The 16,448-nt window shown below is 48.9% G+C and overlaps 6 protein-coding genes across 8 annotated transcripts in view; 3 read left to right on the top strand and 3 right to left on the bottom strand.

Annotated features, from left to right (window-relative positions):
* TERG_01613 (uncharacterized protein) overlaps positions 1-989 on the bottom strand; it is a gene marked incomplete at both ends in the record, with an annotated part of 1,119 nt that extends 130 nt beyond the window's left edge. Inside the window, 2 exons of the mRNA XM_047747786.1 lie at positions 3-695; positions 762-989. Of these exons, the coding sequence (XP_047603751.1) occupies positions 3-695; positions 762-989 (921 nt within the window). The remainder of the gene's footprint in view (positions 1-2; positions 696-761) is intronic.
* A 603-nt stretch (positions 990-1,592) lies between these two features.
* TERG_01612 (enolase) lies at positions 1,593-4,343 on the bottom strand. 3 transcript variants are annotated; one of them, XM_003236838.2, is made up of 5 exons: positions 3,282-4,343; positions 3,145-3,201; positions 2,737-3,076; positions 2,241-2,681; positions 1,593-2,182 (listed from the first exon to the last, which is right to left on the bottom strand). In XM_003236838.2, the coding sequence occupies exons 1-5, from the start codon at positions 3,403-3,405 to the stop codon at positions 1,828-1,830; spliced, it is 1,317 nt and encodes a 438-aa protein (XP_003236886.1). In that variant the 5' UTR covers positions 3,406-4,343; the 3' UTR covers positions 1,593-1,827. The 3 variants fall into 3 exon arrangements, with proteins under 3 accessions (XP_003236886.1, XP_047605465.1, XP_047605466.1); XM_047749318.1 differs by having other exon boundaries at positions 3,145-4,343; XM_047749319.1 differs by having other exon boundaries at positions 1,593-2,681.
* A 1,800-nt stretch (positions 4,344-6,143) lies between these two features.
* On the top strand, positions 6,144-9,497 carry TERG_01609 (uncharacterized protein; the record flags this gene model as incomplete). The annotated part of the gene is made up of 1 exon (XM_003236835.1): positions 6,144-9,497. One exon carries the CDS (start codon positions 6,144-6,146, stop codon positions 9,495-9,497), a length of 3,354 nt encoding a protein of 1,117 aa, XP_003236883.1.
* Positions 9,498-10,216: 719 nt separating this feature from the next.
* On the top strand, positions 10,217-11,596 carry TERG_01608 (26S protease regulatory subunit 10B; the record flags this gene model as incomplete). The annotated part of the gene is made up of 4 exons (XM_003236834.1): positions 10,217-10,433; positions 10,516-10,902; positions 10,961-11,417; positions 11,476-11,596. 4 exons carry the CDS (start codon positions 10,217-10,219, stop codon positions 11,594-11,596), a joined length of 1,182 nt encoding a protein of 393 aa, XP_003236882.1.
* A 772-nt stretch (positions 11,597-12,368) lies between these two features.
* Positions 12,369-14,598, top strand: TERG_01607 (uncharacterized protein; the record flags this gene model as incomplete). Its single annotated transcript, XM_047747785.1, has 2 exons — positions 12,369-13,512; positions 13,574-14,598. Exons 1-2 carry the CDS (start codon positions 12,792-12,794, stop codon positions 14,596-14,598), a joined length of 1,746 nt encoding a protein of 581 aa, XP_047603750.1. The 5' UTR covers positions 12,369-12,791.
* A 222-nt stretch (positions 14,599-14,820) lies between these two features.
* On the bottom strand, positions 14,821-16,203 carry TERG_01606 (uncharacterized protein; the record flags this gene model as incomplete). Its single annotated transcript, XM_003236832.1, has 1 exon — positions 14,821-16,203. One exon carries the CDS (start codon positions 16,201-16,203, stop codon positions 14,821-14,823), a length of 1,383 nt encoding a protein of 460 aa, XP_003236880.1.
* Positions 16,204-16,448: the final 245 nt, after the last annotated feature.

Below are 16,448 nucleotides of genomic sequence, written 5' to 3'. Positions count from 1 at the left end.
AGGTCGTCACCAACATCATCGTAAGCGTTCAGGTCTGCTCCACGAGTAGCAACGAGGCTAGTCTTGGTCTTAGCGGCCTTGGTCTTCTTTCCACTCTTGTCAGCGGCCTTTTCTTCCTTGAGCTTCTCGTTACTGGCAGCCGTCATGGCACTGGCAATCTTCTTGATTTCCTGGCTGGGGAGATCCTTGACCAGTTGCTTGGTGAAGTCCTGCAGCCAGAGGGTATATGCTGGCTTCTTGGACTGGGCTGTCAGTAGTGGCACGAGGGCATTGGTCAGGGCCGTGAACTGTGGTTTTGTGCCGGGTTTAAAGAGAGGGATTGAGGCTAGGTCGATAGATTTGGTGGGATCGTTGGCGTCTGATATCACGCTCTTGTTGGGTGCGGTGCGGTTGCGGGTGCGGTTCAGATCGATGTCTCCGAACAGGTCTTCGGCGTGCTTCAGGTCCGCATCTTGTTCGGTTCGGCGTAGCTTCTCACGCTTGGCGGCCAGGTCTTCTTCCGAATCGCTTTCTTCCTCCGACTCTTCCTCTGCTCGTCGTCGTGCAGCGGCGGCCTGGTGCTCGGCTATCCGCTGGGAGCGGCTCTTCTTATTTGCTAACGCTTCGGCCTCGGCCTTTGCTTTAGCAGCAGCGGCCTTCTGGGCCTTCTCGCGCTCAACTTCGCTGTCCTCGGCAGCCTCCCAGTCATCGAGAACCTGTTTATTTCCTGTCAGTCCGCCGATATTACCTTAATACACCGAGATAAGGAATAAACCACATACATCGTCGCTGTCTTCCTCGTCATCAAACTTGCGGCGCGCGACGGCAGCTACTGGTGGTGGTGACGATGGAGGCGTACTCTCTTCATCTTCTAAACACAAAAAAGGAAATATGTCAGCCCCTGTCAGTTTCTCAAGAGTCATCATCCTGTGCCAGTTCCAGTCCATCCCACTTGTCCCAATCTCACCGCTCTTCCGGAGGTTTAACCAAGCAAGGTGTTCGTGCCTCATGTATGATGATGTAGCTGATGTGCTTGCCAACGCATCAACGCGAGGGAACCCTGGTAACTAAACTCTCCCTTCCCACGAACGACGGCCACAGCGTGGAAACAGGGACAAGATGGACACTCTCAGGAACATCCGACGGATCAGAGATGCTTACCCCACTTTGACGGCGGCATGATTGCTAGACTTTTGTGGCTTGTTTCTTCTTGATTCTAGTTGATATCGCTTTCTCTCTTCTATTTCGTGGTGGTCGTTGGTCGCTGGCGGTAAATGCTGCTGCTGGTCGTACCGGTGGTCGACGGAGTCTGGGGTGTTTTGTGGTGGGGGAGTTTGCTGGCGCACTGGCTGGTTGTTCGCTAGATATCGCAAATCGAGGATCTCTCGAACGCTTAACTGAAAGGTAACTACCTGGTCGATGTTAAAACGTCCTCTCTCGCTCCCTGTCTTCCCTGTGCGTTTCGCGTGTGTGCGAAGTTCGTTGTCGTTCTCTTTTTTTTTTTTCTGCTTTCTCTCTTCTGTCGCTTTTTTTTTCTGCCCAACGAAGCGTCATTGGCGGGGGTGATATCACGTGGACGATTAGTCATCCGGGACCTGGAGACTGGAGATAAGAGAAACAACCTAATACCGGAGATTACGGAGTAAAATAAGCGCGAGGTTAGCTCGTAATATTTTTTGGTTCATTTCTCTAATACATATATTTTGTTGGCAGCATGGTTGCTTGCTTGTTTAACTACGTCCCCCAGTTCGTCACTGATGGTTACTGTTGCCGGGCTGGCGTATAGGTAGACAGCTCTCGCGCAGGGCGTTGGTTTCGATTTACTTATCGGCAGCAGCAAAACTGCGCTTAGATGTTGATGGCAGTGCGGAACTTCTCACCGGCATAGACGGCGTTGTCGCCGAGCTCCTCCTCGATTCTGAGAATCTGGTTGAGCTTAGCGAGACGCTCGGAGCGAGCAGGGGCACCGGTCTTGATCTGGCCGGAGCGCAGGCCGACGACGATGTCAGCGATGGTGACGTCCTCGGTCTCGCCGGAGCGGTGGGAGACCATGACACCCCAATCGGCAGCAAAGGAGTCCTTGGCGGCCTGGATGGACTCTGTCAAAGTACCGATCTGGTTGACCTTGAGCAGGAGGGCGTTGCAAGACTTGAGCTCGATGGCCTTCTTGATGCGGAGGGGGTTTGTGACAGTCAGGTCATCACTACTTTCTTGTTAGTCTTCATCCTCTAGTCAACAGGAAAATAGAAAAAAGCACATACCCAACAATCTGGAAGTCAGAGGTCTTGAAGAAGTAGCTCCAGGCCTCCCAGTCGTCCTCGGCGAAGGGATCCTCGATGCTGACAATGGGGTACTTGGCAGCAAGAGCCTTGTAGAGGTCGGCGAGCTGCTCATAAGTGAGCCACTTGCTCTTGTCGGACTCAGGGTTCTTGAAGTCAAGGTCGTACTTCTTCTCGTCGGCCTTGTAGAACTCGCTGGAAGCAACGTCGAGGGCGATCTTGATCTTGCCGGTGTAACCAGCCTGCTCAATGGCCTCGGTGATGAGGTCAAGAGCCTCCTCTGGGGTTTGAATGTCAGGAGCAACACCACCCTCGTCACCAACATTACCAGCAGACTGGCCGTACTTGGTCTTGGCAAGGGACTTAAGCTTGTGGTAGACCTCAGCACCCTGGCGGAGGGCCTCAGAGAAGGATGGGGCGGCACTACCAAGGTAAGCATACTATCTCTAAAAACAGCTAATTTGCTGATGACACATACCTTGGGACGATCATGAACTCCTGGAAAGCGAGACGGCCACCAGCGTGAGAACCACCGTTTAGAACGTTCTGGAAAGGCACTGGAAGGACGTATGGCTTCTTGGTGCCGGCAAGGTCGGAGACGTGAGCGTACAGTGGGACACCCTTCTCAGCGGCACCGGCCTTAGCAATGGCCAAACTGACACCGAGGATGGCGTTGGCACCAAGCTTGGACTTGTTGACAGAGCCATCGAGCTTGTTCAGGAACTCGTCGACCTTGGACTGGTCCTTTACATCGATGTTCTCCTTAGTAAGAGCTGGACCAATGATCGAATTGACGTTCTCGACGGCCTTGGTGACACCTACGCCTTGTTAGCCGTGCCATTGATTGGCATAATGGGAAGAAGAGGGGGGAGGGCGCGTCTCATACCCTTTCCAAGCCACTTGGTCTTGTCTCCGTCACGGAGCTCGCAAGCCTCGTGCTGACCTGCAGGTCCCGTTAGCATATCACGCGTTTCAATGGCCGCAGAAGAGAGAAGTGTACAGCCGGTCATCGGTGATACGAACCGGTGGAAGCTCCAGATGGGACGATGGCGCGGTGGAGGCCAGTCTCGGTGACGACGTCGACCTCAACGGTTGGGTTGCCGCGAGAGTCGTAGACGGAACGAGCGTGGATCTTGGTAATGGCCATGTCTGCGGTATTTGCAGTGGTTCAGTCGGTTGGTCAGTGGTGATTGTAGGTGAAGATGACGGGCTTGTCCAGTGTCCGGGCGGTTTAGTGGTTTATATATCTTGTCCTGCCGGGATGTCGGGGAGAAGTTGCTGGTGGGGGAAGATGGAGGGGCAGGCCTAACTAGTAGTAGTAGTTGGCTCTATGGGATGACTTAATATGCTGACCTGCGTCTCCAATGCGTGTCTCGGCTGGCTGTCTGGGCCCAATTGAGGTATTAAAGAAACAGCAGGAGTTCCTTTCTTCTCCTTTCACCTTTTCGCCTTGCTAGACGGCCTTTTTTTCTTCTCGAATGATCGCCTGGAGGGCTCGTACATAGAGGGATGGGCGGGTTTCAGAGGGGTCACGTGGATATACACCTTACTCTTTTTGGGACAGCGGAGGGGAGCCCGGCTCCTCCCGCTCCTGGCGGCCTTGGTCCGATATATCCCGAGACCACGTGAAAATCAATCACGTAATGTAGTATTCTCTAATAATGCTTAGTAATGAATAGAAATTCGTTATATAATCATATCATGTGACAAATTTTGATGAGTCATCATCGTCATCCCACAACTGTCCGACCGCAGGCAAAAGGGCGCAACGCCAGCGTTTTATCGCCTTTCGCAGTCTTCAAGTTATACTAACTTGAGTACGCGAAGCTGACAGCTTCCTGCAAGGGAGTTAAAAAGACCATGATAAGGCGGAGGCTATCATGCTGCTCTACAATGATGAGGTCGGGAAGGTGAAGACTGGTAAACTGCAGAAAAATATATGGTTATGGTGGTTTTCAAGCAAAGTAGAAAAACCATGGAACCGGCTGGCCATAAATATATGTCTCTCCACGCCCTTCAGACTACGGTTTTATACTCGCTGGTCTACCTAATGGCTTCCAGGACCCAGCCGGGCCTATTCACAGCAGGGTTACGGAGTACAGTTGGTTCTATGCATATCTTTTGAAAAAAAAAAAAAATCCTACCATGGAGACGCAGAATTTTCCATTTCTTCCTAGCTAGGTTGTCACACTAACCACAGCGGATCTTGCATTATGCGCGAAATTGCCACCTCCAGGGATAAACGGAGACCAGAATCTGAGGTGGGCTTCTTTGTTGCATGCAATTTTCACTGACAAACAGATAGATAGCTGTCCCTTTGAACCATATATTCCTCAGCGCTGAGGATGGCCAGATGTGGCGGTGGCGAATAGCCCGTTTTGTCCAGAATGTCCTCTGGATTCTCACGATTGCAACCAATATCACCACCCATTCAAGCTTCTTCTCTTTACCGACTCGTAGCGAATGACAGCGCCGCTAAAAGAAATCAAAGTTCATGAAGAACTTCTGCTGAAAATGCTTAAATATTTACATTCGGAGGCTAAAAACTTAGCTGTAACTTACCTTCAGTCGGGCTTTTTTCCTTTTTTCCTTTTTTTTTTTTTTTTTTTTTTTTTTTTTTTTTTTTTTTTTTTTTTTTTTTTTTTTTCTCACCTCACATTGAGATTGAGAATGCTCCGAGCTGCATCAAAAGAAGTGACTGTGCGTGTTCTGTGAGTTTGATTGACCTTGTGATGTCACCTGTCAGGGTCAGAGATAAGGAAGGCATCATGCAAGTGCAAGCGCAGGCCGCGCATTGTAACACGAGCTGAATCCATCGTAATCTCATGTTGGCTCTGCTCTCTTCTCCTCTCCCGATGAACTGGGCGTGCCGGGATCAAGGTTTGCGCCGGAAGTCGTCTCAAACATTCCTACTCGTCGACATCCAGTGAACGTTGCGTTGTGGCTGTGTCCCCCGGCTGGGACTACCAAAACGGGGACTGGCGTCAAGAGGTGTGTGTTGATATCGACGAGATCCATGCAAACCCATGCAATTTCCACGATCAAGCGCCACGAGACGATGCTCAAACACTGGGCCGTGCGTGCGGGAAAGCCATTGCGGGTCCCACATGGCTAGTTTAATCCAGCGAATAGCCACAGGGTTAATATCAAAAAAATATAAATAATATTTTGATGATCAAAGTGTCGAAGGCCGTATCGTAAAATAGGAAGCTGAGTCGTACATGGTATGAGGCATTTATTGCCAGGGGCTAGTTAGTTAGTCACCTAGCTAGTTAGCTGATAGCTCGCGATATCAAACCTCGTCGGGATCGGGATTGGGGGGTATGGGGGCCGTGGACGGTGTGTTGCATCCACACGCACACATACGCACGCCCACACAGCAGGAGGTGTTGCCGTTGCCGTTGCTCGGAATTCATCCATGTCTGTCTAAGCTCGCTTCCTAACCATAGAGAATGGAGCTCGACTGCTCGTGAATGGGAAATTGGTTTCCTCTTTGCCCGTACTTATCCTCAATTAGGCGGCCCGTACGCCGTTCGCCATCATCATAAGCCTTCCTTTGGCCTAACCGTGAAGCGAGAGGAGGGAGTGTTGGCTTGCTGTCATAACGTACGGAGTAGAATTTTCTTTTCTTGTCCCTTTTCTCATTCGCACAACCAGTTTTGTTTTGTTTCCTGGCTCTCGTCGGCTGCTGGATGTCACGAGCTGTAGGCTCAACTGAGTGTATATAAATACGGCCGGCGTTGACCCTGGAAGTTGAGCGACCGTCTCCTCCATCTTCAATCTTAAGCCTCTTCTCAAATCCTCACCTCAATCACCTCCCAACATTCAAATCGATCAAAAAGTTATCTTGGTCTTATATTTTTAAGCCCCTCTTATCTCAGCATAATGCCTCTCCAAGATGAAACACCTGCTGGTGACGACAAAGAGCCGGCCGATGTAGAAAAGGGAGAGCATGGTCAGGTTGATTCTGACATGAAAACTGGCTCCGAAGGTCCCAGACGCATCACGTTCCAGCAGCCAAAGGGAGACGATGAACGTCCAAACCGTCGTACCTCTGGTGAGCGTGAGCGCCGTCGGTCGCGCTCCAGAAGCCGTCACTCCTTCAGCAGCGCTCGTGGAGGCACTGGAGGCAACCCCCTTACCGGTATCCCAATCGAGTTCCGTACGCTGTCTATTCAAATCAGCGAATCTCGCAATGCCACCACCGAGATTGTCAAGGGAGGCTCCGGCCGTGCAAGCGTCCATACCGACAAGGAGTACTTCGAGAAGTTCGACTTCCATCTTCTTCCTCGAGAGAGGCTTTGCCAGCAGTTTAACGTCTCGTCTGAACAAGGTCTCAGCACCGAGGCCGCTAGTGCTCGTCTTCAGCGAGATGGAAAGAACACAATCCCTCGCCGTCGCCCAAACTACCTTCGCAAGATCCTCGGATATGTCTTTGGTGATTTCTGCTCCGTCTTGTGGGTGGGCGTGATCATCTTTTTCGTCTGCTGGAAGCCCCTTAGCAACCCTCCCTCTCCGGCGAACCTGGGTATGGCCATTTTGGTTCTCATTGTCATCTTCCTTCAAGCTGGTTTCTCGGCCTTCCAGGACTGGTCAACCAGCCGTGTGATGAATTCCATCCTCGACCTTCTTCCCTCCGAAGCCCAGGTACTTCGTGATGGAAACATCATTCGACTTCCGGCTACCGAGCTTGTAGCCGGTGATATTGTTCACATCTCGTCTGGTAACAAGGTGCCGGCAGATATGAGGTTGATTTCCAGCTCTGGTGATGTCCGCTTTGACAGATCGGTACTCACTGGAGAGTCCGACGAAGTAGAAGGTGCCCTTGACGCAACTGAACACAACTTCCTAGAGACACGAAACATTGCATTCATGGGTACTGGTGTTACAAATGGCCGTGCGGTTGGAGTCGTCGTTTTGACTGGCGGTCGCTCGCTCATGGGACGTATTGCCATGGTCACTACCAATGTCAAAGAGAAGCCGACGTTGATCCAAAAGGAAATCAGCCGTTTTGTCCGCATTATCGTCGGTTTAACTTGTGTACTGGCTTCCTTGCTTCTGTTTAGCTGGGTAGGCTGGATCAGAATTAAACATGCCGGATTCATGGATGTCGTGGCCATGTTGAACAACGTTCTAGGATGTGTGGTCGCCTTCATCCCTGAGGGTATGCCCGTTGGAGTCGCTCTCACAATGATGATGATTGCTCATCGCATGAAGTCTGCCAACATCCTGCCTAAAGGCCTTTCAACTGTCGAGACCCTTGGCTGTGTTAACGTCCTCTGCTCTGACAAAACTGGAACACTGACTCAGAACCTGATGACTGTCAAGTCGATTGGTCTTGTCAACCAGGAGTATACCATCGAGGAATTCAATGACGAAGTTAACAATGGCAAGCGTGGCAGCGCTCTGGCGGAGTTCCATCGCGGGTCTATTCTCTGCAACGACGCCTTCTTCGAGCCTGGTACCCTTAGCCAGCCTCTTAACGAGAGAACCATCAACGGCAACGCAACAGATTGTGCCATTCTTCGCCTTGCAGAAGGGGCGTCGGCATCCAAAAGTGTTGTTTCCCAAACCGACAGGGTATTTCAAATCCCATTCAACTCGCAGAGCAAGTGGATGCTCACGATGCATAAACCGCACGGCACGGTTGACCCGTCCAGTTACGAAGTTTTTGTGAAAGGCGCACCCGATGTCCTTCTTCCAATGTGTACCTCGTACTGGTCTGCAAAGGAAAATAGGGTTATGCGACTAAACGATGCAGCAAAACGACAATTGTCTGCTTTCCAGGAAAAGCTATCTCGGAAGGCCGAGAGAGTTATTCTTCTCTGTCAGCGACAATATGCTCCTCAAGCGCCACTTGGCTCCAACTACTTTGGTGATGAGATCAAGACGAACTGTACCAAAGACCTGACGGTTATCGGCTTGTACGGTATTATTGATCCACCGCGTCCAGAAGCAAGGTCAACAATTGCCTCCTGTCGTCGTGCTGGCATCCGATTCTTCATGGTTACAGGAGACTTCGGCTTGACGGCAACTGCAATTGCGCGCGATATTGGTATTTTCTCAGGCACTGCCGACCCAGACCGTGTTTCCGAGTTTGACAGCAAGAATAATTCTCTTAACGGAATGAAGAACAACAACCAACTGGCTTCCTCATTTTCCTCCAAGAGTTTGCTGGTTGAAGGGCCTGAGATTTCCTCTCTCACTCAAAATGACTGGGACAAGGTCTGTCAATATGAGGAGATTGTCTTTGCTCGAACCACCCCTGAACAGAAACTCCGAATTGTCGAGGAGCTCAAGGACCGTGAAAATGTCGTGGCTGTCACCGGAGACGGTGTAAACGATGCTCCTGCTCTCCGAGCGGCAGATGTCGGAATTGCAGTCGTCTCTGGGAGTGACGTTGCCATCGAGGCCGCAGATCTGGTGCTGATGGATAAATTCGATTCTATTATTCAAGCTGTCCGGCTTGGTCGTCTTGTTTTCCAGAATCTTCAGAAGCTCATCAGTTACCTCCTCCCTGCCGGAAGTTGGTCAGAGATATGGCCAGTGCTTATGAACCAGTTCATCGGTGTCCCCCTTCCGCTCAGCTCCTTCTTGATGATTATCATCTGCGTGTTCACGGATTTATTCCTTTCGCTGTCTCTAATAATGGAGAAGGAAGAATTCGACCTCCTTAGCCTCCCACCACGCAATCACAAGAAGGACCACTTGATCAATTTCAAGATATACGCCCAGTCATACCTGTTCATCGGGGTGATGGAAACCATATGTGCCCACGCGATGTTCTTCTTATATATGTATCGCAAGGCTGGCATTCCATTCCATGCTCTCGTGTTTGCATATGAAAAATACACCGATGGATTCTATGGGTATACGAAAGCCGAACTCGTGAACTTCAATAACGTTGGACAGTGTGTCTATTTTGTCACCCTGGTGGTTCTGCAATGGGGAAACATACTGTCCATCCGAAACAAGCGCCTTTCCATTCTGCAGGCAGATCCAATCCGAAAGCAGCGTCGAAACCCTTGGCTTGCAGGTGCGATACTGGTTTCGCTGGCAATCGCAGTTTTCGTCACCCAGACACCTGGTATCAACAAACTTTTCAACACGGCTCCAGTGCCTATTGAGCATTGGCTGATACCACTTCCGCTGGCGGTTGGTATCCTCTGCATGGATGAGTTTAGAAAGTTAATAGTGCGGCTATTCCCCAAGGGGCCTATTGCTAAGATTGCCTGGTAATCATCGACACTGTTATTGCTGACTAGTTGATGGGTGGTAACACGGCTTTGAAAAGCGGGATCGTTGATTTATTGCTCGGGGAGAAGTTGAGACTCGTCCAATCTGTGGCTAGATATAGCATGCACAAATATACATTACTATATACATAGCAGGTTGTAGATATAAAATTCTCCAGCTGCAAATACATTTCATATTGAATATAATAGGAACCAGGAGTTGCTAGTGGTAAATCAAGCGCTTGTGCTAGTAAAAAACAAGAAAATTTTTCATATAAGTAGATACGAAGTAGGTATGTTGGCCAAAATACTCTTGTAAAAAACTGATCCCGATGTCGAGTTGATGGAAGGTAAATTTCCGTTTTTGGACTTTTTGAAGCGGGATGCTCTGCCAAGAATTTTACAAGTCACGGGACCACCTTAATCTCACAACTTGATTATTAATGTTTGCACTGTTTTCAACTAACTAACTACCTAAGCTGAATATTGGATTATATAATCAGTGATGAAGCTGCTGACGCCTTTTTGGAGTTGAAGCAGCAACGAGTGAGCAAGCAAAGAGCCGGCACGCAACAGCAGGAGGATTAGAGCTATCTTACCGTCGCTGCGGGCCTGTATTTTCAGCCGAACTGATACCTGACTAGCCTTGTTCCATTCCTAGCCACATCCCCGACCCGTTCACGGCCTCAACATAACCCTTCCCAGCAGCCGGGAACTGTCAACATGGACGGTTCCGACGACCCAGAGCGGCGGAAAGCCTTGGAGGATTACAAGCAGAGTCTTCTGGAGTCACGAGAATGGGAAGCAAAATTGAAGAATCTCCGACTGGACATAAAGGGGCTGCAGAAGGAATTCGATGTTACGGAAGATAACATCAAAGCTCTCCAAAGTGTTGGCCAGATCATCGGCGAGGTCTTGAAGCAGCTTGACGAAGAGAGATGTACGTTCTAAGATTTGCTTCGGAGCCAAAAGTCCCTGAGATTTATGCTAAAGCCCTGGGCTTCCTGCTAATGAAATCTTAGTTATCGTCAAAGCCTCTTCCGGCCCTAGATATGTCGTTGGTTGCCGGTCTAAGGTTGACAAGGCAAAACTAAAGCAAGGAACCCGAGTAGCGCTTGACATGACGACCCTCACTATCATGCGAATGCTCCCACGCGAGGTCGATCCGCTCGTTTACAACATGTCCTTGGAAGATCCCGGCCAAGTCAGCTTCAGCGGTATCGGTGGTCTGAATGATCAGATCAGAGAATTGAGAGAGGTCATCGAGCTACCGCTCAAGAACCCGGAGCTGTTCATGCGTGTAGGTATAAAGCCACCCAAGGGTGTACTACTGTATGGGCCTCCGGGAACCGGAAAGACACTGCTTGCAAGAGCAGTTGCTAGCTCGTTAGATACCAATTTCTTGAAGGGTAAGCCTTTGTGGCCGCCTATTCCTTCTCACAAGTTACTAATGTTCGAGTGAAACAGTTGTATCATCTGCCATCGTTGATAAGTACATTGGTGAATCTGCGCGTCTTATCCGTGAAATGTTCGGCTATGCCAAAGAACATGAACCCTGTATCATTTTCATGGACGAAATTGATGCTATCGGAGGTCGAAGGTTCTCTGAGGGAACCTCTGCCGATCGAGAAATCCAGCGAACCCTTATGGAACTTCTCAACCAACTGGATGGTTTTGACTACCTAGGTAAAACGAAGATTATCATGGCCACCAATCGGCCGGATACCCTTGACCCGGCTCTCCTACGAGCAGGTCGCTTAGATAGGAAAATCGAGATTCCCTTGCCAAACGAAGTCGGCCGACTAGAGGTTCTCAAAATCCATGCTAGTGGCGTTTCCATGGAAGGCGAGATTGACTTTGAGACGATTGTGAAGATGAGTGATGGCCTTAACGGAGCTGATTTGAGAAACGTGGTAACTGAAGCGTAAGATTCCCCTTCCCACATTATACATGAGACCCTAGACTTTCTAACACTGGATTAGTGGTCTATTCGCCATCAAAGACTACAGAGATGCTATCAACCAAGACGACTTTAACAAGGCTGTTAGGAAGGTAGCGGAGTCAAAGAAGCTCGAAGGAAAGCTGGAGTATCAAAAGCTATAGAAGTAGATATCCATGTTATGACCACCAAAGCGTTTTCATACTTCTTGAACGATTGATATGGCTGTCCCTTGCTATGTAAACCATTTCGTATCCTATTTTGCCTCTATATAGTATATTGCGCCTTACTATGGCATCCGGTCCTTCTTGTCTTCAAAGTAATAGTAAATCGTTGTAGAAGAGATGTTGCAAACGGTGCAAACAAGCCGAGGCATTCAATTATGCCACATCCACCAAAAAGCTGGTCGCATGAACGGATGGAGAATCATGAATAAATCAACAGTTCTTTGGGTTGCTGGATAGGTATATCTCAGTTTATCACCGGGCATACGGATTGTTTAGATGACTACTGGAAGCCCATACCGATTGCGCGCCTACGACGATTACGCCTTAGTCGCGCCTTGAGATCCAATGGCTCTATAAGCCTTCATCAATTCATTTCACCTCTATCTGTATGGCATTTGACAGTAGAGCAGAAGGGCTCACACCTGTATAGACACAACCAATAAACCCCTGAGTGATCTATTGCTGACACTTGCCCTATCGCTAGGTCGAAAAGCTTACTCTGTGCTCTCGTCTTCGAGAAACCTTCGAGAAACATCCGAATGCGTTCCGTGTGACGCTGGCCGAGCATATCTAGGGGTTCAATAAAACAGAAGAAGAAAAAGAAATAAGGAAGACCAGGCGGAGGGTGTGGTTAAATGTCTTTCCAACTCCCCAACCGGGTGCCGGCCTTCAACTCTGCTCAGCGCGAAATAGAGGATGGGTACTGGCGAGCCGCCACAACCAACAGCCAGTTCGCCAAACAGTCCGGCATCCAACTCACAGAGAGGATAGGGAATTTTATAACACCTTCACGAGAGCTACCGATGTATAAAGACAAACCGTATTATAAATCTCGCGGACCATACTCAGGTGGACGGAAACGAAAAAAAGCATTATGGGTTGCTATATGTATTGGATTCTTGGTTGGCCTATGGTGGTTTTTGAGCGGCAGAGCAGGGCACCCACGTATTGTCAGGCCCATAGGGATGAAGGGTGGAGATATGTGGAAATGGATGCAGGAATTTGAGAAGGGTGTAGTTTCAGGAAAAGAGAAGGGCAAGACAATTGATTGGGAAGAAAGGAAACAGAGAGTGAAGGATGCATTCCTCGTCAGCTGGGAAGGATATGAACAGGACGCATGGGGTAAGTGGCAATGCACGTCTATGAAGTTTACGTATTCTTGCTTATCGAACAATGTTCCCTTGACCAATGGCTTACTCTGCATGTAGGAAAGGATATATATGAACCGCTGGCTAGAAAGGGAAAGAATATGGCCGAAGGTGGCATGGGTTGGATAATCGTTGACGCCCTTGATACTTTAATGCTCATGAATCTCACGACACAGGTTCAAAACTCACGAAAATGGATACAAAACTCTCTCCGTTACGAGCAAAACCAGGACGTTAATACCTTTGAAACTACTATCCGAATGCTGGGAGGCCTCCTATCTGCACATTACATCTCTAAAACATACCCAGATCTTGCCCCGCTGGCGGAAGATGATGACGGAGCTCCCGGAGATGACCTATATATTGAGAAAGCCACAGGACTCGCAGAGCGATTGCTGGGCGCGTTTGAATCACCGTCTGGTATTCCATTTGCAAGCTTTAATCTCAATTCGTCCCAGGGCATACGGTCGCACACGGATAATGGGGCGTCTTCAACTGCAGAGGCCGGAAGTTTGCAGCTTGAATTCAAGTATCTGGCTAAATTGACAGGGGAAACCCATTACTGGGAGAAAGTGGAGAAGGTCATGGAAGTCATTGATGGGAATCAGATGCAGGACGGACTACTGCCTATCTTCATCATGGCCGATACCGGTAAATTCATGGGCGAGAACATCCGACTAGGTAGTCGCGGAGATTCGTACTATGGTAAGAAGCTTCATTCATCATGCTTCATGAATATTTGAGCAGAGGACTGACCAATTTCTAGAGTACCTAATCAAGCAATTTTTACAAACATCCGGTGAAGAGCCCATATATGAAAACATGTGGAACCAAGCGCTCGCAGGTATCCGCAAACATCTCATCACCTACACAAAACATGCTTCATTGACCATTGTGGGAGAGCGTCCGAGCGGGCTTACTGAACCCCTTATGCCGAAGATGGACCATTTAGTGTGCTTTTTGCCTGGCACAATAGCCCTTGGGGCCACGGGGGGATTGCCTCTTTCTGAGGCTCGGAAAAACCCCGGATGGAACCGCCAGAAGGAAGACGAAATTATCCTTGCTAAGGAACTGGTAAAGACATGCTGGGCTACTTATCTTGCGACTGAGACCGGGCTGGCCCCCGAAATCGCTTATTTCGAAATAGACAAGCCTCCAAGAATGATGGACGATGTATTTTCAAAGTCCAAGGGTGAATCCGAGGACGAGAAAGGTGTGAAAACGAAAGGAAAGGCCAAAGAAGAAGGTATATACCTTGTTTCTAAACCCCTTGAACCTCTCGACGACAAAAACAGTGCATGGAGAGAAGATGTGATCATCAAACCTTCCGACCGACATAACCTCCAGAGACCGGAAACCATCGAATCTCTCTTCTACCTGTACCGCATAACAGAAGACGAGATATACCGTGAATGGGGCTGGGAAATGTTCAAGAGCTTCATAAAGCACACAGCCGTTATAGAGGATGAGATCCCTAAACAGAACCAAGATGGTTTATCGGAACAGTCTACCTCTGACGATAATTCCCCAGCAGCAAAGAGCTCATACATTCGGGCATTTACATCACTATCGAATGCTGACACGATACCCCCGGGAAGGATAGACAACATGGAAAGCTTTTGGCTTGCAGAGACCCTTAAATACTTCTATCTTCTATTCTCGGACAAGGACTTTATTCCACTTACAGAAACAGTGTTCAATACGGAAGCACATATCTTCCCTCGATTCAAGATGGGGAAGCTGTTCAAGACGGGATGGAAGAGAAAAACTGAATGGAAGGCTACTGACTAAAATAATGAAAATTTCCTCCATCTATTGGCATGGGATATCCACCCTGATTGTGGTTGTATTTATTTCCTATATCTTCTATAGATGTACTCTTAAGCGTTTGTATTTCTCATATATTCACTTATATCCACAAACAAATAGATAATACAACTGGTGTTACGAGCTTTCAAAGGAGCCGTGATCCCAGCTATAAAGGCTCATATATATACTTGGGCTGAACCGGCTTTAAGAACGCTCTCTTTCAGCAGCTTTGGCAACCAGGGTTTTATATCCTTCCAGGCCAGCCTCTAGTTCTCCAACAGTCAAAGCTTCATTCTTGCCATGGGCAACGAAGATTGTACCGGGACCATAAAGATATCGCTTGACGTTGTCACCATAGATTTTCCAATGTGGGACATCGGTTCCATAGTTGACAGTGGTGACGTTGAACCCATCAACATCCGCGTCTATATCGACAACGCCGTAGGCCTCCAAACCAAAGATAACCTCGATGTCTCCCTTCGGGAGCCCATGACCGTTAGAGATAACTACAGTAGCACCCTTTCTATGTTTGGTAGCTGCATTGCGAATAGCACGGAAGATAATATCTTTTGCATCTTCAGGGTCACCAGCTGCGAGACGTACAGCAACATTCGCAACAGCCTCCTCTGCAACAACATTCGCTGCAACGCCGCCAGACATGAAGCCGATGTTCAACGTGGTACGCCCATATTTGTCGCTAGAAGGCAACCCGCCCTGTGATACAGGAATGTCGCCAAGTCGATCAACCTCAGTCAGAATAGGCAACATCTCAGATACGGCGCTGCGCCCTAGCCAGGGGTATCCAGAGTGAGCAGGCTTCCCGTGAACACGGATGGTAAATGAAACCATGCCCTTGTGGCCAGCTACGAGAGCACGTTCGGTAGGTTCACCAAATATGATGGTGTGATAGGTACCCGAGTTAAGACGGGAGTTGGAGAATGTAGACATGCCCCTGCCGCCTATCTCTTCACTGACAACGAATAAGAGGCCAATTGGAATGTCTGGGTGTTTCTCAAGATGGTCCATGGCGGCGATGACCTGGCAAGCTACAGAGGCTTTGTCGTCAACGGTTCCACGACCGGAAATGAGGATGTCATCCCTCTTGAAAGAGGCAGATTCCGGGTGACTCAAAGAGTATGGGATGAATGGAGGGACGGTATCGATGTGGCTTGTTAAAATAATACCTGGCGAAGCACTGTTTCCGGGATAGGCATAGATATTGAAGCGGCGGTTGGAGCGAATTGGTTTGCCGGTAGGATCGTCATAGTCGACGTATTGTTTCTCAACAGTAAAGTTCTTGGAATACAGGTAGTCCATTAGAAAGCCTCCCACAGCTTGTTCATTGTCGGAGATAGATTTGATCTCAACGAGAGCGCGATGCAGGGAAAGCAATTCAGAGCTGGCGATGACTTTATCCATCTCTGATTTCAGCAAATCGTTGCTATTGGGATCGATGCGAGCAGTGCTATCGAAGCTGTCATCACTGCCTCCAATGTCAAGAGGTGTCTGATCAAAAACTGCTGACCTAGCATCGACGAGCGAGCTCGCCAGTAGAGAAACTAGCGCCAAAATATATGTCTTCTGCATCTTTGTTCTGTTGCTTTTCAGCCTTTTTCACTCTGACCCAATTGATGCTATCGAAGACTGCGGAGTTGATGAATATCCGGGGATAGCTTCGTTAAATAGTAGAACTAGTTAGTTTGTTATTCATGGGTGCGGATCTTTTTTTTGAAACACCTCACTAACTTGCTGAGCAGTTAAACAGACGATGGCCAACGAATACGAGCATGGATTGGAATGCTTGTTATCCGCTTAGCTCGGTTCTCCGCATT

This window comes from Trichophyton rubrum, assembly GCF_000151425.1.
Source record: "Trichophyton rubrum CBS 118892 genomic scaffold supercont2.2, whole genome shotgun sequence".
Taxonomy (NCBI): domain Eukaryota; kingdom Fungi; phylum Ascomycota; class Eurotiomycetes; order Onygenales; family Arthrodermataceae; genus Trichophyton; species Trichophyton rubrum.
The sequence above is the reverse complement of the archived record's forward strand: the minus strand, read 5'-3'. Positions and strand labels throughout refer to the sequence as shown.